The sequence below is a fragment of the Hypanus sabinus genome, chromosome 25 (genome assembly GCF_030144855.1).
Source record: "Hypanus sabinus isolate sHypSab1 chromosome 25, sHypSab1.hap1, whole genome shotgun sequence".
Taxonomy (NCBI): domain Eukaryota; kingdom Metazoa; phylum Chordata; class Chondrichthyes; order Myliobatiformes; family Dasyatidae; genus Hypanus; species Hypanus sabinus.
Genome location: NC_082730.1, coordinates 15641557 through 15664570, shown reverse-complemented (window position 1 = coordinate 15664570; position 23014 = coordinate 15641557). Strand labels below are relative to the sequence as shown.

Sequence of the window (23014 nt, the reverse complement as noted above, 5' to 3'; positions counted from 1 at the left end):
TTAAATATCTCACCCTTCAAATTATTTCTAAGCCTCCATGCTTACTTAATTACTGTCTGTTACACCACTGGTGTTTCGGGCAGAAATGAAGGTTTCCTATCTCTGGCGATGTTCGGGGCTTCCTTCATTGTGTTAGTAGATTTCTCTGGGTTTTTACTACTGTCAGTCATGCAAGTCCCAGGTAGAGACTGAGCAATACCGTCAAACCCTGATGGAGAAGGATTATTCATTCCTGTTTCCATGACAATTTTGTTTAAGCAGGCAAGCTTGTCAGTCCTGAGCGAATCCCCTGAACCTGCAGGATTGGTGGACCACTCTAAGTCTGGCCTCTACCCTTTGACCTGTTTGGCATGGGTGACCCAATCAACTGCCAAAGTATAAAGCCCTCACTCCAGCCAACATAGCTCTGTGGGTCATTGAGGCATGCAAGCCTCCAAATCTTACAAGATGTATGTGGTTCTCTTGGAGGTAAGACTATCTTGTATTCCCTGGCATTTGAAGCTTCCTATCTGCATCTGTATCACTCTGCTAAAATACTGCAGGCTTCTATGAGATCACCTTTCGGCGTGCTGAACTCCATCAAATAAAACCCCAATCAACCAAATCTCTGATCTTGTGTCACTGATGACATTTCAGAAATCAGTCTGCTGTTCCTATGCTTGCCTTCTTCCTTAACAGGAACATTTTTAATTGGACCAAATCTGCTGACAATGCTGGTGGCCCAAGAGTGAGGCTCGAGTCAATGTCTGACCGATTTAAGCTTCAGGCCAGAAAGGAAAGAACGGGTATGGGCCAAATTGAGGCAGTAAGTCCTGGGCACAAGAGTGTATTGATCAGCAAGAACCCCTATCATCCAAGCTATGCTCTCTTCATGCTGCTGCCAGTATGAAGGAGTTGCTGGAGGCTTAGATCCCATATCACCAGGTTCAGGACCAGTTATTATCTTCAACCTTTAGGCTCCTGAACCATCATGGATGAATTCACCCATCAACACTGAACTGATTCTGCAACCAATGAACTCACTTTCAAGGACCCTACAGCTCATCATCTCAGTATTTATTTATCTCCTTCACCTTTCCCCATTCTTCTTTCCCTCCCTGACCAATTTCCTAACCTGCCCATGACCTCACTCTGGTTCTCCTCCACATTCCCTGCTTTCCATTGCCTTCTGTTCCCTCTTATCAGATTTCCCCTTCTCTAGCCCTTTATTGCTTTCACCAATTGACTTTCCAGATCTTTATTTCACCCCTCCCATTCTCTCGATTTCACCTATAACCTATTACTTTGCACTTCTCCCTCTCCTCCCGGTGACCTTCTTACTTTGACTCCTAATCTTTTTTTCCAGTCTTGATGAAGGGTTTCAGCCCAAAATGACAATAGATGACTATTTTCAATAGATGTTGCCTGGATCTTCTGAGTACTTCCAGCAATTTATGTGTAGTGCTTTGCTCTCCAGCATCTGCAGATATTCTCTTGTTATTTATTTATTTATTATTTGTTTCTTTTGTCTTTGCACTATTTGTCTTATTTTGCACATTGATTGTTTGAGCATTTTTGATTGTGTGTAGTTTTACCCTGAGTCTGTTGTATTCATTTGTATCTACTGTGAATGCCTACAGGAAAATGGATCTCAGGGTAGTATATGGTGACATAGACATAATTATTTTCAACGATGAAGTGGTTTATCTTGGAAGGACTATCTTAATGAATGGCCAGAAATATTACCAGATGAGGCACATTCACACCCAGCCAGTGAGAGCTGATCAGACAGGAGACGCTATGGTGAGAGACTCACATTTAAACGACTGTGCCCAAAGGCTTTTCATTCTCTGAAAGGTGGTGACAACATTCACTCCATGCTCCTGAGTGAAGTTCCAACAACACAATATCCAGTACACATCAGTCACTCAGTTGTACTCCATCAACCATCATGATGAATCAAACCCTGCACCACTTACCCGTGCTGTTGACTTCAATCACATTTCTGCAGGTGCTGACACTGCTGGAGATGGACACATTGACCATTTCACTAGACTTTTCTCCTTGAGTATTTGAGGCTTTGCAATAATACAGATGGTTGTTGTATTTTAAGGATTGACAATGTAGATCCAGTTTATTGGTATCAGAGATATTTGAATCTACAGATGGTGTCTTTTCATACCATGAGTACTGAATGGGAAAGGATCCATGGACAGACTCACAGGACACTGACATTGAGTCCCCACAACTTGAGCCACTTGTTCGTGGTGAAAATTTAAGCAAAGGAGCAGACACGGGTTCTGTGGAAAATAAATAGTGAACATCTGAAAATCAAACACACCAAAGATTTCTGCAGTACTGTATCTCAACCAGGAGCCACCAGTTTGGAATCTCAGCAGCTCATCAACTCCATTGTGTCTCGACATCCTCACAGCTGCCAGAACTTCCATTTCTGTCAACATCACCGAAAACAGCAGGACTCCTGATCAGTACAACAGTAATGACACTGAATATGTATCTGTGTGAAAATCAGGCTTCAATCTCTCTCAGCAGCAGGGAAACAGTCTAAAGTGAGACCTAACAGTTTGACTCTGGAATGGCAGCATCTGGATGTTCTGGAAAACTCTCCATAGTTTGAAAACAGGAAATTGCCAGATACATACAAAATTAATGGTGACTTTAAGGAGAGAGTGATTGGTTTCACTGACCTACAGCAGGAAGGGAACCCATTGGTACTGATATCCACTTGAAGCCAACAAGGAATCATGTGAGACTGGAGAACCAGAAAGACCATAGACCATAAGACCATCAGACATAGGAGCAGAATTAGGCCATTCAGTCCATTAATGCTGCTCCACCATTCAATCGTGGCTGATTTATTATTCTCTGTCTATCCTCCTGCCTTCTCACTGTAACCAATGATGCCCATACTAATCAAGAACCTATCAATCTCTGCTTTAAATATACCCAATAATTTGGCCTCCACTGCTTCCTGTGGCATCGAATTCCACAGATTCACCAGGCTCTGGCTAAATAAATTCCTCCTCATCTCTCTTATAAAGAGATGTCCTTCTATTCTGAGTCTGTGCCCTCTAGTCCTAGAGGCCCACACTATAGGAAACATCCTCTCCACAACCACCAGGCATTTCAATGCTGGATTGTTTTCCATGAAATCCACCCTCGTTCTTCTAAACTCCTGCAAGTACTTGCCCAGAGGCTTCAAATGCTGCTCATACATTAGTAGAGTTTGACATCACCTGGAATTTAATATCTGGATCCCTTTAGAATTGATATACAGGGAGTTCTTGGGGTAGAAATCCAAGTAACATCCAGTGAGCAGCAATTCTATGAGGAGAAGGAACGCTTGTTGATGAGAGAGATCAGAGGAGAATGGCCAGACCAGTTCAAGCTGCTGGAAAGGTGACGGGAATTCAGATAATCATATGTCACAACAAAGCTGTTCAAAATAACCATGTGTTACAACAGTGGTCTGCAAAAGAGCATCTCTAAATGCACAATACATTGCACCTTGAAGCTGATGGGCTACAGCAGCATAATACAACAAACATGCATCCATTGGTTACTTTATTCTGTAAAAGGGGTATCTCATAAAGTGATAGTTGAGTGTTTAAAAGCAGCAACTTGTGAGATATCCATCAGAAGTTAGTTGGCTTCAGGGGAAAATGAATTTGTGACGGGGTTCAGTGAAGAGAGAAACATTTGGCATTGAGATTAATGCAGAAATCTTTAGGGATGGACGTGGTCTGCACAAAGATCGTGTAACTATGCTGAGACTGCAGAGGAGGAGGAGGAGGAGGAGGAGATTGCATTTCTCCATTTAGCAAGTTTAATCCTAGGATCAGCATATCATCACTTCCCAGGATATCTAATTCTCTGAACATTCATAACAAAATCAGAAATAGCAGCTGTCTTGGCTATCTGACCCAATGAGCCTGCTCCACAGTTCAATAAGTTTATGGCTGATGTGACCATGGACTCATCTCCATCTATCTTCCCTTTCCCCATAGCCCTTAATTCCCCAATTATGCAATAATCATTCCACCCTTGTCTTAAATATATTTACTGATGAAGCCTCCACTTCTTCATTGAGCAGAGAATTCCAGATTCACCACTCTCTGAGAAAAGCAGTTCCTCCTCAACTTCACTCTAAATCTACTCCACTGAATCTTGAGGCAATGTTCCCTAATTCCAGTCTCACCTACTAGTGGAATCAACTTTCCTGCCTCTATCTTATCCATCTCTTTTCATTGCTCCATTTCCCGCAGCAATAGGTCAGATGGAGAGTCTGGCTGCCAGGAAGTGGATGGTCAATGGGTGCTGAGAGGGGGATTACTGGAGCACTTTGAGGGGGACAGAGAGAAAGAACACGTGGTAGGAGAGGGGGTGACTGATACTTGAAGCAGGGATGGGAAGTGGGATACCCTGCCCTGGGAGGAGTGAACACAGGCTGTTTTAATCTGGATTTGATTGCATTTTTATGACTATTGAGGTAGTTAGATCATGAGTAACACTTGCTTCTCATTGACCTGTTATTATCAGATTATTAGATTTAGTCTGAATGTAAACTTTTGAGGGTGTGACATGTCATATAGTTCAGAGGCAGGAAAATATGCCGAGCCTCCTACTGGAAGTCAGTATGCAGTCAGTGGTTGAGAGCTATATGAGTGGGGTTTCCCAACCCTCACCCGCTCCCTGTGGGATTCCGTACCACCACAGTGCCTCAGGATATCGGTGCTTCCCTAACCATTCCCAGAGAAAACAGGAATCAGATAATTTGGTGGAGACACCAAGTTAATCAATGAGAAACCTACCGTCAGACACGTGTAGATCCACGTCAAACACTGGATGATTTCCAGATGTTTCAATTCCACATCTGTAAAGTCCTGTATCTTGAGAGACAAGATTCTCCATAGTAACAGTAAAGATTCCCTGGGATGTGTTATCTCTTATTGTCATTCTCCCATGTGTTTCATTTTGCCCATTTGTATTCACTAACGATGTGCATTGGTGATCCCAGATGCGGCACAAGTATTTTGTGTGTGAACGGTAGATTGTTGCATAGTGACAATCGATTGTGATTGCTCTTCCCACAACTCCTCTTACTTTATCTTCAGCCCGTAAAGCACCTGAAACTGAGGGAGAAATTCTTCACAAAATGGACTGGTTAAATCAAATTTACACAAGCAGATTAAAAATTGTTTTGTGTCATTTCCAGTACCTGAGTGTGAAGGAGAAGAAAAAAAAATTACTCTGGATCCAATGCAGCACTAAAAAAATGGAAATGATAAAGAACACAATTACAATGAATAAGGATGCTTTCTTTAAAGCTGTTACTGTATTCTGAGGAATCTGCCCACACTGTCTATGGGTATAATTGAATTCCAGGGAAACTGAGAAGACAACCGCATCGTCCCTCATCACGTGCTCACAGCTCTTCACAAATTATTTGACTGACATCATTGTTGTCACTGCCTACTAATGTCTCAGTGTGGTTCCACATTTCTGAATTAGTCCCAATCCATGAAGGTCAGTGGGGGTAACTCACTGGAGTCAATTGTGTGGGACAGGATCGACCTGAATTTGTAAAGACATTATCTGATTTGGGATAGTCTGCATGATTTTGTGCATGAATCTCTCTCAAATAAAATTGACTGACCAAAGGGACCGATGAGGGTGCGGAGTTTAGCAAGGCCTTGAGAAGGTCTCGCATTGTAGACTGATCTGTAATGTGAGATCACATGGTAAACTAGCTGGATTACTGAATAGGCCTGGTGGAACTAGTCAGATTGGTAGTGGCGTGTTTCTTTTTGGCGATATTAGACTTCTTCACCAGTTGATTGCTGTTGGGAGCAGTATTCTTATTTATTATCCAGTTACTTGTCATCTATATTGATAACTTGTAATGATATTGTAGGTGTCATGATTAATAATTTGTGGACGTCACAGTCACATAGTGGACAGTGGAAAGAGTTGTTGAATTTTTCAACTGGATCTTGAAAATGAACAAGTGTTCAGCACTATTTCACTGTCAGCAAGATTCCCTGCATCTGTTCCCACCCCATCTGCCTGAATTTGACCAGTCTCCTTTTGTTCTTGCTCCTACCATTGGGCAGGAGGTGGAGGAGTCTTGGGTCCCACACGACTGGCTCCTGGACCAGATTCATTGACCTCAGCGCAGAACTGACTCTGAAGCTGTGGACTCACTTTCAAGAACTCTGCGATTCATGGTCTATGTATTAATTGTTTACATATTTTTAGTATTTGCATGATTCATCTTCATTTACACATTTGATATTTATCAGCCTTTATTGTGAGTGGCTTGTCGTGGATTCTATTGTGTTACTTTGTTTTGCCGCTGTCTGCTAGAAGATGAATCTCTGGATTGTTTGTGGTATACATACTTTGATAATAAATTTCCTTTGAACTTTGAACTGGGAAAGTGGCCAATGAAATGAATGGCTGATGGAATTGAACTCAAGCAGTGTGAACTGATGCATTTTGGGGAATTAAATAAGGACAGTAGGGAATGAGATGCGCAACTAAATAGTTTTCTGGAAGTGGCAACACAGGTGGACAACGTGATGAACAAGGCAGATGCCATGCTTGCCTTCAATGGATGAGGCAATGAGTACAGTTGGGATGACATGTCATAGCTATAAAGAACACTGACTAGACCCCAACTCAATTGCTCTGTGCAGTTCCAGAGGAAGGGCGCGATTAAATTAGAGAGAGCACAGAAAACTTTCACAAAGACTGACTCCTGCAGAACACCTTGAGACAGTGATTGAAAACAGAAACACCCCCTTTATTCCCACTCTTTGCCTTCTGCCAGTCAGCTAATCCTCAATGCCCACGGATATTTTTCCTGTGGTATCATGGGTTCTTATCATGTTTAGCAGCCTGATGTGTGACACCTTGTCAAAGACCTTTCAAAAATCCAATAATCCAAGATTCACCTTTGTCTATTCTTCCTGTTACGTCCTCAAAGAATTCCAACATTTTTTTCACGTAAGATTTCCCTTTAAGGAAACCATATTTTATCATATGCCTCCAGGTACCCCGAAACCTGAACATTTTCCTAAACACTGAAGTCAGTCTAATTGGTCTATAATTTCCTTTCTTTTGCCTCCCCTTCTTCTTAAAGACTGAACTGACATTCCCAATGTTCCAGTTCTCTGGAACTTTCTAGAATCTAGTGATTCTTGAAACATCACTACTGATGCCAGCACAATCTCTTCGGCTGCCTCTTTCAGAACCCTGGGGAGTAGTCCACCTGGTCCAGGTGACTTATATACCTTCAGATCTCTCAGCTTCCAAGCACCTTCTTCCTACCAGTAGCAACCACACTCACTTCTGCTCCCCTAACGTTCTCAGATTTCTTTCATACTACTTGTTCCTTGCTCAGTAACGACCGAAGCAAATTACTGACTAGGTTTGTCCGCCATTTCTTCGTCTCTTATTAATATCTCTCCAGCTTCATTATCCAGTTGTCTGATATCCACTCTGACTTATAACCATATAACAACTTCAGCACGGAAACAGGCCACCTCGGCCCTTCTAGTCCATGCTGAACGCTTACTCTCATCTAGTACCACCTACCTGCACTCCGCCCATAACCCTCCATTCCTTTCCTGTACATATACCTATCCAATTTTACTTTAAATGACAATATCGAACCTGCTTCTACCACTTCAACTGGAAGCTCGTTCTACATAGCTACCACTCTCCCTTTTACACTTTTATATCGGACAATGTTTGGTATCCTTTTTGATATCATTGGTTAGTTTTCCTTCAAATTTCATCTTTTCTCTCCTTGTGACTTTTCTCATTGCCTTTTGATGCCTTTTAAAAGTTCCCCAGTTCTTTAACATCTCACTAACATTTCCTATACGATATGCCCTTCTTTTTGTTTTCATGACAGTGTCACTGTCCCACAACTCAACACCTACTCTAGCATCTTCAATGCAGAAGCTAGATGTATTAATGGGATGCTCCCAGTTTTTCTGGATGTGCAAATCCAACGATGTAAGAGATGCTCCACGTTTTCCTGGACAAAGTGCCAGACTAACTGTTCTCTGCACTTTAATTCTTCCCCATGGTGGGTGCAATGTGTAGCTTCTAGAAATGTAAAGTTATTCCTTACCCTAACTAGAAGTATAAGAGTAGCAGTAACAGCAGAACAAGAAGAAATATTTAAATCTATCCTCCCTTGAAAGGAGAACTCACTGGTGCCATTGATTTCTGTCACATAGCTGCAGATCTCTCCATTGTTGAAAACTGTCACATTAACCATTCCACTGGATCTTGCTCCAAGCCGATTCGAGGCTTTGCAGTAATATTGATGGTGCTGCTGGTTGAAGGATTGACAATGTAGAGCCAGTTCATTGGTATCTGAGATCTTTGTATGCTTAGATGAGGTTTTTTCATACCACGTGTACTGAATGGGAAGGGATCCCTGGTAGGTCTCACAGGAAACTCTCATTGAGCCCCCGATACGGGAGACATTTGCTGATGACAGATATCGAAGCACAGGAACAGACACAGGTTCTGTGGGAAATAATTAAATATTCAGACTCTGAATAAACATCTATAAATAAAACACTCTTTTGCTACATTATTAAGTACACCTGCTCACCTGCTCGTTAATACAAATATCTAATTAGCTAATCGTGTGGCAGAAACACAGTCCATATAAAGATGCAGACATGGTCGAGAGGTTCAGTTGTTGTTCAGGTCAAACATCAGAATGAGGAAGAAATGTGATCAAAGTAACTTTGCCCATGGAATGATTGTTGGTGCCAGATGAGGTAGTTTAAGTATCTCAGTAACTACAGATCTCCGGGAATTTTCACACCCACTGTCTCTAGACTTGGGAAAGGACGGTGTGAAAAATAAAAAGTAACATCCAGTGAGCAGCGATTCTATGAGTAGAAAAACATTTGCTGATGAGAGGGGTTAGAGGAGAAAGGCCAGACCAGTGCAAGCTGACAGAATTGAGACAGGAATTCAGTTAATCATGGGTCACAACAAAGCTGTTCAAGATAACCACATGTTACAACAATAGTCTGCATAAGAGCATCTCTAAATGCACAGTACAGTGAACTTTGAAGTGGATGTGCTACAGCAGCAGAAGACAACATACATGCATCCATTGGTTACATTATTCCATACATGACGTATCTAATAAAGTGATGGCTGTGTGCTTAAAAGCAGCAACTTGTGAGATATCCATCAGATGTTAGATGGCTTCAGGATAAAATGAATTTGTGACAAGGTTTAGTGTGGAGAGAGAAACATTTAGCACTGAAATTAATGCAGAAATCTTTAGGGATGGACGTGGTGTGGACAAAGATCTTGTAACTCTGCTGAGATTGCAGAGGATGAGAGTGCAGAGGAGCAGGAGGAGGAGGAGATTGCTTTTCTCCATTCAACCAGTTTAACCCTGGGATCAGCACATTGTCACTCCCCAGGACATCTGATTCTCTGACCATTCATAAAAACATAACAACATCAGAAATACCAACTGTCTTGGCTATCTGACCCAATGAGTCTGCTCCACAGTTCAATAAGTTTATGTCTGATCTGACCACGGACTCATCTCCACCTATCTTCCCTTTTCCCATAACCCTTAATTTCCCTACTATGCAATAATCATTCCAACCTTGCCTTAAATATATTTACTGAGGAAGCCTCCACTGCTTCATTGAGCAGAGAATTCCACAGATTCACCACTCTCTGGGAAAAGCAGTTCCTCCTCAACTTCACTCCAAATCTACTCCGCTGATTCTTGAGGCGATGTTCCCTAATTCTAGTCTCACCTACCAGTGGAATCAACTTTCCTGCCTCTATCTTATCCATCTCTTTTCATTGCTCCATTTCCCGCAGCAATAGGTCAGATGGAGAGTCTGGCTGCCAGGAAGTGGATGGTCAATGGGTGCTGAGAGGGGGATTACTGGAGCACTTTGAGGGGGACAGAGAGAAAGAACACGTGGTAGGAGAGGGGGTGACTGATCCTTGAAGCAGGGATGGGAAGTGGGATACCCTGCCCTGGGAGGAGTGAACACTGGCTGTTTTAATCTGGATTTGATTGCCTTTTTATGATTTTTGAGGTAGTTAGATCATGAGTAACACTTGCTTCTCATTGACCTGTTATTATCAGATTATTAGATTTAGTCTGAATGTAAATTTTTGAGGGTGTGACATGTCATATAGTTCAGAGGCAGGAACATGTGCCAAGCTTCCTACTGGAAATCAGTATGCAGTCAGTGGTTGAGAGCTATATGAGTGGGGTTTCCCAACCCTCACCCGCTCCCTGTGGGATTCCGTACCACCACAGAGCCTCAGGATATCGGTGCTTCCCTAACCATTCCCAGAGAAAACCTGAATCAGACAATTTGGTGGAGACACCAAGTTAATGAATGAGAAACCTACCGTCAGACACGTGTAGATCCACGTCAAACACTGGATGATTTCCAGATGTTTCAATTCCACATCTGTAATGTCCTGTATCTTGAGAGACAAGATTCTCCATAGTAACAGTAAAGATTCCCTGGGATGTGTTATCTCTGATTGTCATTCTTCCATACTGTTCACTTTGTCCAGTTGTATTCACTAACAATGTGCATTGGTGATCCCAGATGTGGCACAAATACTTTGTGTGTGAACGGTACATTGGTGCATAGTGACAATCGATTGTGCTCACTCTTCCCACAACTCCTCTTACTTTATCTTCTGCCCATAAAGCACCTGAAACTGAGGGAGAAATTCTTCACAAAATGGACTGGTTAAATCAAATTTACACAAGCAGAATAAAAATTGTTTTGTGTCATTTCCAGTACCTGAGTGTAAAGGAGAAGAAGAAAAAAAATTACTCTGGATCCAATCCAGAAAAACGGAAATGAAAAAGAATGCAATAATAATGAATAACGATGCTTTATTTAAAGCTGTTTCTGTGTTCTGAGGAATCTGCCCACACTGTCTATGGGTATAATTGAATTCCAGGGAAACCGAGAAGACAACAGCATCGTCCCTCATCACGTGCTCACAGCTCTTCACAAGTTATTTGATTGGAGTCATCGTTGTCACTGCCCACTAATGTCTCCGTGTGTTTCCACATTTCTGAATCAGTCCCAATCCAGGCAGATGAGGATAAGATCAGTGGGAGTGTAACTTATTTGAGGCAATTGTGTGAGACAGGATCTACCTGAATTTGTAAAGACATGATCTGATTTGGGATAGTCTACATGATTACGTGCATGAGAGAATCTCTCTCAAATAAAATTGACCGAGTTTTTTTTGGAAGGCTGACCAAAGGGACTGGTGAGCGTAAGGAGTTTAGGAAGGCTTTTGACGAGGTCTCTCATTGTAGACTGATCTGTAATGTGAGATCATATGGTAAGCTAGCTGGATGGATACTGAATAGGCCTGGTGGAACTAGTCAGATTGGTACTGGAGTTGTTTGTTTTTGGCAATATTAAACTTCTTCACCAGTTGATTGCTGTTGGGATCAGTCTTCTTATTTATTATCCAGTTACTTGTCATCTATATTGATAACTTGTAATGATATTGTAGGTGTCAGGATTAATAATTTGTGGATGTAACAGTAATGTAGTGGACAGTGAAAAGAGTTGTTGAATTTTAGAGCTGGATTTGGAAAATGATTAAGTGTTCAGCTTCTTTTCTCCCTGTCAGCAAGATTCCCTGCACCTGTTCCCACCCCGTCTGCCTGAATTTGACTGGTCTCTTTTTCTTCTTGCTCCTACCATTGGGCAGGAGGTGGAGGAGTGTTGGGTCCCACATGACCGGCCCCTGGACCAGCTTTATTGACCTCAGCGCAGAACTGACTCTGAAGCTGTGGGCTCACTTTCAGGAGCTCTGCGATTCATGGGCTATGTATTAATTGTTTACATATTTTTACTATTTGCATGATTCATCTTTTTTTTCATGTTTGATGTTTGCCGGCCTTTATTGTGAGTGGCTTGTCATGGATTCTATTGCATTACTTTGTTTTGTGGGTGTCTGCAAGAAGATGACTCTCTAGATTGTTTGTGGTATAGATACTTCGATAATAAATTTACTTTGAACTGGGAAAGTGGCCAACGAAATTAATGACTGACGGAATTGAACTCGATCAGCGTGAAGTGATGCATTTTGGGAAATTGAACAAGGACAGCAGAGAACTAGGTGTGCAGCTAAATTGTTTTCTGAAAGTGGCAACAGAGGTGGACAAAGTGGTGAACAAAGCAGATGCTGTGCTTGGCTTCAACTGATTAGGCAATAAGTACAGTTGGGATGGCATGTCACAGCTATAAAGAACACTGACTAGTCCTCACCTCAATTGCTCTGTGCAGTTCCCAAGGAAGGGAAAATTAGAGAGAGCACAGAAAGCATTCAAAAAGACCGACTCCTGCAGAACACCATGAGTCACTAATAGAAAACAGGAACGCCCCCTTTATTCCCACTCTTTGCCTCCTGCCAGTCAGCTCATCCTCAATGCACATGAGTATCTTTCCTGTGGTATCATGGGTTCTGTATAATGTTTAGCAGCCTGATCTGTGACACTTTGTCAAATGCCTTCCAAAAATCCAAGTAAACAACATCGACTGATTCTCCTTTGTCTATTCTGCCTGTTATTTCCTCAAAGAATTCCATCATCTTTTACAGGTAAGATTTCCCCTTCAAGAAACCATATTTTCTCATAAGTCTCCAAGTACCCCAAAACCTAAACATTTTCCTAAACACTGAAGTCAGTCTAACTGGTGTATGATTTCCTTTCTTTTGCTTCCCCTCCTTCTTAAAGAGTGGAGTGACATTCCCAATGTTCCAGTTTTCTAGAACTTTCTAGAATCTAGTGATTTTTGAAACATCACTACTGATGCCAGCACAATCTCTTCGGCTGCCTCGTTCAGAACCCTGGGGAGTAGTCCACCTGGTCCAGGTGACTAATACACCTTCAGAGCTCTCAGCTCCCAAGCACCTTCTCCTTAGCAATAGAAACCACACTCAATTCTGCTCCCCTGACATTCTCACATTTCTTTCATACCACTTGTTCCTTCCTCAGTAACGACTGAAGCAAATTACTGACTAGGTTTGTCTGCCATTTGTTTGTCTCTTATTACTATCTCTCCAGCTTTATTATCCAGTGGTCTGATTTCCACTCTGACTTCCCTTTTACACTTTTATATCGGAAAGTGTTTGGTATCCTTTTTTATATCACTGGCTAGTTTTCCTTCAAATTTCATCTTTTCTCTCCTTGTAACTTTTCTCATTGCCTTTTGATGCCTTTTAAAAGTTTCCCAGTTCTTTAACATCTCACTAACATTTCCTATACTATGTGCCCTTCCTTTTGTTTTAATGACAGTGTCACTGTCACAGAACTCAACACTTACCCTAGCATCTTTAATGCAGAAGCTAGATGTATTAATGGAATGCTGCTAATTTTTCAGGATGTGCAAGTCCAACTATGTTTGAGATGCTCTATGTTTTCCTGGACGAAGAGCCAGACTTAACTGTTCTCTAAACTTTATTTCTACCCTCATGGTGGATGCAATGTGTAGCTTCTAGAAATATAAAGATATTCCTTACCCTAACTAGAAGGTCAAGAGCAGCAGTAACAACAGAACAAGAAGAAATATTTAAATGTTTCCTCCCGTGAAGGGACAACTTACTGGTGCCATTGATTTCTGTCACATAGCTGCAGATCTCTCCGTGGTTGAAAACTGTCACATTGACCGTTACACTGGATCTTGCTCCAAGCTGATTCGAAGCTTTGCAGTAATATTGATGGTGCTGCTGTTTAGAGGATTGACAATGTAGAGCCAGTTCATTGGTATCTGAGATCTTTGGATGCCCAGATGAGGTTTTTTCATACCACGTGTACTGAATGGGAAGGGATCCCTGGAGGGACTCACAGGAAACTGACACAGAGCCCCCAAGACGTGAGACATTTGCTGGTGACTGATATCGAAGCACAGGAACAGACACGGGTTCTGTGGGAAACAATGAAATATTCAGACTCTGAATAAACATCTGTAAATAAAACACTCTTTTGCTACAGTTTTAAGTACACCTGCTCACCTGCTCATTAATACAAATATCTAATTAGCTAATTGCGTGGCTGAAACACAGTCCATATAAGGATGCAGACAAGGTCAAGAGGTTGACTTGTTGTTCAGGCCAAACATCAGAATGAGGAAGAAATGTGATTAAAGTAGCTTTACTCTTTCATAAGGTGGGCGTTGGGAACAGACCCAAATGCAAGACACAGACACTGAAGTACTAGGGAGAGGACAAGGTGAATCAAGAAAGCAAGGGAACTGAGGAAGAAACGAGGAACTAGGAATAGGGAACTAGGAACCTGGACAGGGACCCAGAACCTATCTTTTGACTTGGGCTTGGACTCCTGATCCAGGTGAGCACTGGACGTGGCAAGGCAACAGGACTGGAAGTGGGGGCAGGATGTGGGACTCCAGGGCTGGACGAGGACATGAAGCTCAGACTTGGTCTTGGTTGAGGGAGAGCAGGAACGCAGAGCCTAGGTCGAGGGAGAGCAGGGATGCAGAGCCTAGGTCGAGGGAGAGCAGGAACGCAGAAGCCGGGAGAGGCGAAGCTGGACACGGACCCTAGAGCTGGACTAGACCGGGACTCAGGGCCTAGGCTACAACTTGGACATGAACTTGAACCTCCACAGAGCCTTGGACTGGAACACAGAACACAGAGCCAGTACCTTTCCTTGGGGACAGGACATAGGACCGTGGCTTTGTGCAGAGTTAGGACCCCTCCTTGGGAACAGGACATAGGGCTGGGACTCATACACAGACACTAGACACAGGGACACAAAGAGACAGTCCCAATCTCAAAGGTAGATAGTTCCTTCTGTGGCGTGGCAAGGCTCCGGTCTCACTCCGGCGGCTGAACTTGACGTCAATACAGGCAAGGATGCAGGCGAGGTTGCCAGCAGGGCTGCAGGCCAGGCTTCAGAGGGAAGGAAGGGAACAGTCCAGCCTCAGGGCAACAGCAAAGACAGCCTGGCTTACCCAACAGAGGCAAGGACAGGAAGGGACAGACCCCCCCATAGGGTAGCAGCAAGAAGAGCCTGACTTACCCCACAGAGCAAGGACAGGATACCAACAAAGCAAACCAGCAACCACACTCAACCCCAGGGCCACTTTCATTCCAGCCCCAGTATGAGAATCAGGTGCCTGTGATTAAGTCCAACTGAAAAAACAGACAGCCAGAATACCCGGAGTCCGGAATCCACGGACCGGACTCTGAACCAGAACGCGGGCTTCACGGACCAGACCATAACATACCCATGGAATGATTGTTGGTGCCAGATGGGGTACTTTGCAGTCTCAAAAACTGCAGATATCATGGGATTTTCATACCCACTGTCTTTAGACTTGGGAAAGAATAGTGTGAAAAACAAAAAGTAACATACAGTGAGCAGCAATTCTATGAACAAAAAAACCCTTGCTGATGAAAGAGGTCAGAAGAGAGTGGCCAGACTGGTTCAAGCTGATGGAACAGTGACAGGAATTTAGATAATCATGTGTCACAACAAAGCTGTTCAAGATAAACACGTGTTACAACAGGGGTCTGCATGAGGGCATCTCTAAATGCACAATATTTTGAACCTTGAAGTGGATGGGCTACAGCAGCAGAAGAGAACAAACATGCATCCATTGGTTACTTTATTCTGTACAGGAGGTATCTAATTAAGTGATGTTTGAGTGTTTAAAAGCAGCAACTTGTGAGCTATCTGTCAGAGGTTAGATGACTTCAGGAGAAAATGAATTTATGACAGGGTTCAGTGTAGAGAGAGAAACATTTGGCACTGAGATTAATGCAGAGATCTTTAGGGAAGGACATAGTCGACAAAGATCTTGTGACGTGGGCTGACACTGCTGTGGAGGAGGGGGAAATTGCTGTTCTTCAGACGCATCCATGAAATGGGCATTTCTCCATTCAACAAGCTTAACCCTGGGATCAGCACATTGTCACTCCCCAGGACATCTAATGCTCCAAACATTCGTAAGCACATAAGAACATAAGAAACAGGAGCAGCAGTAGGCTACCTGGCCCGTCAAGCCTGCTCCGCCATTCAATAAGATTATGGCTGATCTGACCATGGAATCATCTCCACCTACCTGTCTTTCCCCCCAACCCTTCATTCCTCTACTATGCAAAAATCTATCCAAGCTTGTCTTAAATATATTCATTGAGGAAGCCTCCACTGCTTCATTGGGTAGAGGCTTCTACAGTTTACCATTCTCCTCATCTCCGTCCTAAATCAATTCCCCCGAATCTTGAGGCTATGTCCCCGAGTTCCAATCTCACCTACCAGTGGAAACAACTTTCCTGCCTTTATCTTATTCATCCCTTACATCATTTTATATGTTTCTATAATATCTCCTCTCATTTTTCTGAATTCTAGCCAGTAGTCCCAGGTGACTCAATCTCTCCTCAATAGTCTAACCTCCTCACCTCTTGTATGAACCTGGTGAAGCTCTTCTGCACAGTCTCCAAAGCCAGTATACCCTTTGTTATGAAGCCATAGGTTTCGTTTGCTGTGGACTGTCACTTTAAGAGAGTACCTAAGTGAGGCGGGACTATGATGTCAGTCATAGACTGAAATGGTTTGCTTCAGGCTTTTATACAGAGGGAGAGAGAACGATCTTCAGTAGCAGCAGAAAGAGAGCGAGAGAGAGTGAAACTGAAAAGCCAGTGGCTTCAGCTTGTCGCAGCTGGGGGCTGGAACTCTCCTATACCCACAAGGACGGGTTGATTATTGATCCAGCGCACATCGAATGCATGGCTGTGACCTCGTATAATCCATAGGAGTGGATTTTGGGATATCCTGTGGAATCACTCATGTGTTAACCCTTGCCTGGGTATGTTGTGTGGTAATCACTTGAAGGCGATATCCCTGTGACAGGTCACTTTCAGTGATAGTTCGTCTGTGGATTTGGAACAGCTCGATGGAGGAACTTCGACCACTGATATTTAGTCTACCGTCGTGGAACCTGTGGAATTTAACGCAATCACCTTCTCTCTACAGTTACCCTGATTAGAAATATCTCTCTCCCATCATTTACTCCATGGATGAACTGAACTTACCCTACTTTACCATCTCAAGACTCTAAGCCTTGTTCCCCCAAGCTCAATATAGTTTGGGAGCTGTATTTATACATATCTATACACATAACACTGTTAACTTTTGTTTATGTTGGTTAAGTTACTATATTATAAGTAGATGCTAATAAGGATAATGGTTTTAACATTAAAATCTGACTCAGTGTGAAATCTCTTGCTGTTGGTTTGTTTTCTAAAACGTTACAGTTCGTAACACCTTCCTCGAGTAAGGAGACCAGAACTGCACGCAGTATTCCAGGTGCAGCCTCACCAGTACCCTTTACAGTTGTAGTATAACCTCCCTGCTTTTAACTTCAATCCCTCCAGCAATGAAGGGCAACATCCTATTTGCCTTCTTGATAGCCTGCTGCACCTGCAAACTGACCTTTTATGATTCATGCACAAGCAGTCCCAAGTCCCTCTGCACAGCAGCATGCTGCAATTTTTTACCATTTAAACAATAAACTTTTATTTTTCCCTCCAAAGTGGATAACATCACATTTACCAACATTGTACTCCATCTGCCAGACCCTTGCCCACTCATGTAACCTATCTATATCTCTCAGCAGACTCTCCGTATCTTCTGCACAGTTTGCTTTTCCACTCAATTTGGTGTCATCAGCAAACTTAGACCCACTATACTCGGTTCCCTCTTCCAGATTGTTAATGTATTTCGTGAATAGATGCGGGCCCTGCACCGAACCCTGTGAAACACTGCTCACCATTGGTTGCCAAGCAGAGTAACACCCATGTATTCAAACTCTCTGCTCTCTATTAGTTAACTAATCGACTATCCATGCTAATAATCACCCTCAACACTATGTATCCTTATCTTATTGCTAAGTTTTTTATGTGGCACCTCCCAGAGGAAACATGGATGAGACATTTATTTCACTGACGGCACAAAGTCAGTCACTGAGAAACCTACCTTCAGATACTTGTAAATGCACATTAAACATCGAATCGGAACCTGATGTTGTAATTCCACAGCTGTACCATCCTGTATCTCCAGAGTGAAGATCCTCCATAGTAACAGTAAATATTCCCCATTCCGGGTAATCTGTGATTGACACTTGTCCACTCTGTCCATGTTGACCTTTTGTTTCCACTAAAATTGAACATTGACGAGTCCATCCGTGGCACCAATACTTTGTGTCTGAGCTGTACATGGCTTCATAGTGACAATCGATTGTGATCGCTCTTCCCACAACTCCTCTTACATATTCCTCTGCCCACAATGCATCTGAAACTGAGGGAGGCATTTTCAGATTTGAAGAGAAAGGAACAACTTAATGCAAATAAATAACTTTGAACACAAGTGTAAAAACAGCTCCAGGTCACTTTCAGTGCAGTCAGTGCTGTTACTGTGTCAGTGCTCTCTCCCCTGTGTCAGTACATTGTGGGTTCACTTCCCACTCCAGAGTCCTGAGCAGAGACCCAGGGCTGACCTTCCACTGCAGTACTGAGGGAGAGCGGCAGTGTTGACCTTTCAATTACCTCAGAATATCTTGGCTTTTCATATACATAGAGATCCCAGCTATTTAATTTGGGATTCTCCTATTTGTGTGTGCATGCATGTGTGTGTCTTGGATTCCATGAAATTCTAGGGATGAGCCAAGTTTGGTAGGATGATTTGAGGACGTATTTCTACTCTCTCAAAAAGGCTATAATTCTGACCTTCTCTTCACTTACAAACAATTTTATAAGCTCCAGAAAGAAGCCCCTCATGATGTCTGAAACTGTGCCCTCTGGTTCTGATGGAAATTTTATATTTTGTACCTATCAAGTATTTCTGTCAATTACCTGTCAAGTATGTGTAGTTAGAAAGTGGGGCTGCAGTGGTTGTTACCACTTTAGTGTCAAGAAATCCAGGTGTGATTTCAGTTTCTGTAAGGATACATTCAATGCTTAAGTCTAATTTATTATTTATTTAAAAAAACATATCAATAATGATAATGATGAGCTGCCAGATTGTCAAAATCTCATCTTAATCAGAAAGGCCTTTTTGGGAGAGAAATCTCTCATCCCAACCCACCCTAGTTTACCTTTGGCTCCAGATCTAGTAATGTTCTTTACTAAACACAAAGCACACTGCAGATGCTGGGGTCAAAGCAACGCGTACAACATGCTGGAGGGCGGCAAAGGGTCTCGGCCCGAAACGTTGACTGTTCAGTTCCATGGATGTTGCCTGACCTGCTGAGTTCCTCTAGCATGTTGTGATGTTCTTTACTAATTGCCCAACTGAAATGACCCAGGAAAAACACTGATTTGAGGACAATAATGTCAATTGTTGTAGTGATCCCTGCAGAATGAGATCAGATTTCAGCGATGGTAGACCTGATGTTTCCATTTAACAGCTTCCAGGACTTTTCTCCAGCTGGATATATTCCCACCACACCTGGCTCCACACTTGTCCCCTTTTTTCCTTGGCTGCTTCCACCTCTCACCCATCTCCAAACTCCACCCCTTTTCCTCCCCATTCCATTTTCCCATTGTGCTTCACACCTCCTCATTCCCCGACCGCCTAGTAGGCCCAGACTCACAACTCCCCCTCTCCCATGTACACTATCTGCCTCTCACTCACACTTGATGCAAAGTTCGACTCAAACCATTGACATTCCCCCTCTCCTGACAGATGCTGCTTGACCCAGTGAGTTTCTCCATCAGAGAAGTCTGAATTCCAGTTTCTGACATCTTTAGTGTTTACAGGCATTCAAGTACTGTTCTGAAAATGGTGTATCACCCCAAACCAACACTGATTATGCAAACGTCCAGAGCTTGTTACTCACCGGGTAGGGAAACAATCAGAAGAATCCAAGTCCAGTGCATTTTACTCACAGAGACCCAGCCAGGACCTGTCTGTCCTCAGAGAGAAATAACTGGAATAAAAATGAGGAAGAAGGCAGCAGGAAGTTTGATCAAAAAACTCTGGTAACACAGCCGGGTGTGGTATGTGACAATCAGCAAAGCTTTCAGACATATTTAGGAAGACTGAAACATTTAAACAATTCCCAAATACTAAATGGAATGGTGAAAAGAGTTAAATATTAGGATTAGAAAATATATCAACAGGATGACTTGCAACATAAAAGACAGACAATATCGGAAAAGGTGAATACAGGACAAAAGGTGTTTCAACGTGAGCAGTATACGGTATAAGATAGATGAGCTTGCTGCCCAGTTGCGGATTGACAGGTATGATGTTGTGGGCATCACTGAATCACGGGTGAAAGAAGATTATAGTTGGGAGCTTAATGTATAATGTACAATGTTAATACACATTGTATTGAAGGGACAGGCAGGAAGGGAGAGGGGTGGGTGGCTCTGTTGGTAAAACTAAAACTAAATCATTAGAAATAGGTGACATATGGTTGGAGAGTCTTGAATCAATTGTGGATAGATCTAAGGAACTGCAAAGGTAAAAAGACCCTGATGGGAGTTGTATACAGACCCCCAAACAGTAGTAAGGATGAGGTCTGCAAGTTACAACAGGAGATGGAAAATTCATGCCAAAAGGGCAATGTTAGAACAATCATAGGGTTTCAATATGCAGGTAGATTGGGAAAATCAGGTCGTGCTGGATTCTGGGGGGGATTTTGCAGAGTGCCTATGAGGTGGTTTTTCTAGAGCAGCTTGTGGCTGAGCTCACTGGACGATCAGCTATTCTGGATTGGATGTCGGGCAATGAACCAGAATTGATTTGGAAGCTTAAGGTAAAGGAACTCTAAGGGGAAACTGATCATAATATTGTGACACCGCCCCTGCATTCCTAATGACAGGCACTATTTATTGCTCTTGTTTTAAAATGCTTTTGTGGGACTATGGAAGGAAGTTCAAGTTCATATACTGTTACATTTTAGCTTGAGTTATACAGTTATTCACTTGTGTATTTGTGGGTCACCCTGACTGTAACCGGGGTGTGTGATGGTCATCTCCCCCGTCTGTATCAGACTGGCTGGGTTCACTCTCTGGATCATGGTGCCTGGTCAGTTTTGTGTTTATCACAATGAAAAGGTTGTTGAATTTAACGAGCTACCTCGTCTGTTATTGTGGACCAAATGTTCATCACATTGGTGTCAGGAGTGGTATATGAAATTGACAAAAAGGTTGAAAAGCTACGACATCGTATGGAGTGCCTTAAGACCCGGTTAATAAGTCTAGGACCAAGCAGTATGCTTGCCTCGTACTGAGCTCACGAGACGAGACCCAGAGGGAGGGATTGAGAACCGAGCTTCATGCCTTCCCAGGGAGCCCCGACGGAGCGAGCGTACCAGGCTCTCCAACCTGGGGGATATGGCGGAGCGCATCACCCCCCCTCCATCGTGATCCGCACCAGGTAACCAAGATGCTGTAGCTATGGGAGGATGGGCACCATGGCAGACGCCACAGGAGCAAGAGGGCCTCGACAATTTGCACCCCAAGGTCTACCCCTAAAGCTCCCTAGATATGACAGGATCAGCCGCCTGGAGCCTTACCTGGAGCAAGTCAAATTTGCCAGGTGGCACAACAGGTAGAGCCCTCCGAGTTGGTGGTGCACTTTTCTGTAGCACTGGAAGGGGAGTCCCCATGGGCCCTCATCGACCTAACGCTGACTGTGCGGCGTGCCTACAGGGCCTTCGTAGTGGTATATTGAGCAAAGGCCATTGGTGGAAGTAAAGAGGGAGGAACTGTGCAGCAGATGGCACGGTATGGCAGAAAGCCTGGGGGTGCTCAAGCCACCTCAGTCACTACTTTCAGCATGGCTACCCCTAGTTCCCTTCCACAGCCCAGGAAAAGCTTGCCCTCCATATCCTTGTAAAGGCGCTGACGCCAGTGCATCTTTGGCACCATGTTTGCCTGACAGTACCACCTTTGGTGGCCAATACGGAGAGGGCAGAAGCAATTTTGGCACCCCAAGACATTCCGGCTTCACCCTGCATGCCTCGAGGCTAGGATTGTGTGAGCAAACTGGAGAAGAAAACTGCTGAGGAGGAGCCTGAGAGACAAGTCTGACCAGTACTGTGCCAAACCCGCTGCAGGCTATGAAATGATCGCTTCTACCTGTTTGATGAAGCAGGCCATTTGGCCCAGGACTGCTCCGCACCAGCACCAGCACCAGGCCACAGCCCAGTGCAGCCATCGGGAAACACCAAACACTGTGGGGGGGGGGGGGGGCGGGATGCATGTCACCTGAGACCTTTAGCAGAATCCCTCCATTGTCACCCCTCCGGTCAGGCTGTTGGGGTGAAGGGCAAGGCTTATACATGAACTGCGTGGTGGAGGGCATCAGATGCCTGGCATTGGTGGACATGGGATTAACCATCACTATAATCCATTCCGGTGTTCTTCCCAACACGGACCAAAAGTCCCCAACTGGGTGAACAGCGGCATCGTCCAGCTGGCCACAGTCACCAGCGACTGTGCACTGATGAGAGGGAAGAGTTGGCTGCGCATTGCAATGGGGAGAAACACAGCGGAGCATGAGGTGTGGCTTGGCGATATTGAGGAACCCTGCATCACTGGCCTGGACCTGCTGTCCTGCTGGGGTTTGGGGTGGAGGGGGGGGCGGTGCCTGTGTGGATGTGCCGGGGGCAACGCTCCATCTTGGTACTGAACCATAGCTCTCTCTGGCAGGGCAGCTTCAGAAAGCAGACTGGGAGGGCACGGCAACAACCACAGGTCTCACAGTGGCCCGCAGCAGTGCAACACACCCCGGAGCAAATCCAACACAACACAGCTGAACCAGGAGCGAATGTCCCTTCGGGTGGCAGCCGGCAATGACTCCCCCACCATGAACCAGCAGCGAACAGTTGAGCGACCTGTGCTGATGCAGGTGAGGGGATGGCTGAGTGTGGGATGATGGGCAGAGCGGGCAGAGGTCTCCGCCCTATATCCAGACACC

General features: G+C 43.9%; 1 protein-coding gene across 1 annotated transcript in view; it reads right to left on the bottom strand.

Annotated features, from left to right (window-relative positions):
• The window catches only part of LOC132380901 (uncharacterized), a gene marked incomplete at its 5' end in the record, with an annotated part of 146857 nt that overhangs the window by 110729 nt on the left and 13114 nt on the right, over positions 1 to 23014 (bottom strand). Inside the window, 6 exon segments of the mRNA XM_059949819.1 lie at positions 1959 to 2279; positions 4812 to 5132; positions 8227 to 8547; positions 10432 to 10752; positions 13668 to 13988; positions 18062 to 18382. Of these exon segments, the coding sequence (XP_059805802.1) occupies positions 1959 to 2279; positions 4812 to 5132; positions 8227 to 8547; positions 10432 to 10752; positions 13668 to 13988; positions 18062 to 18382 (1926 nt within the window).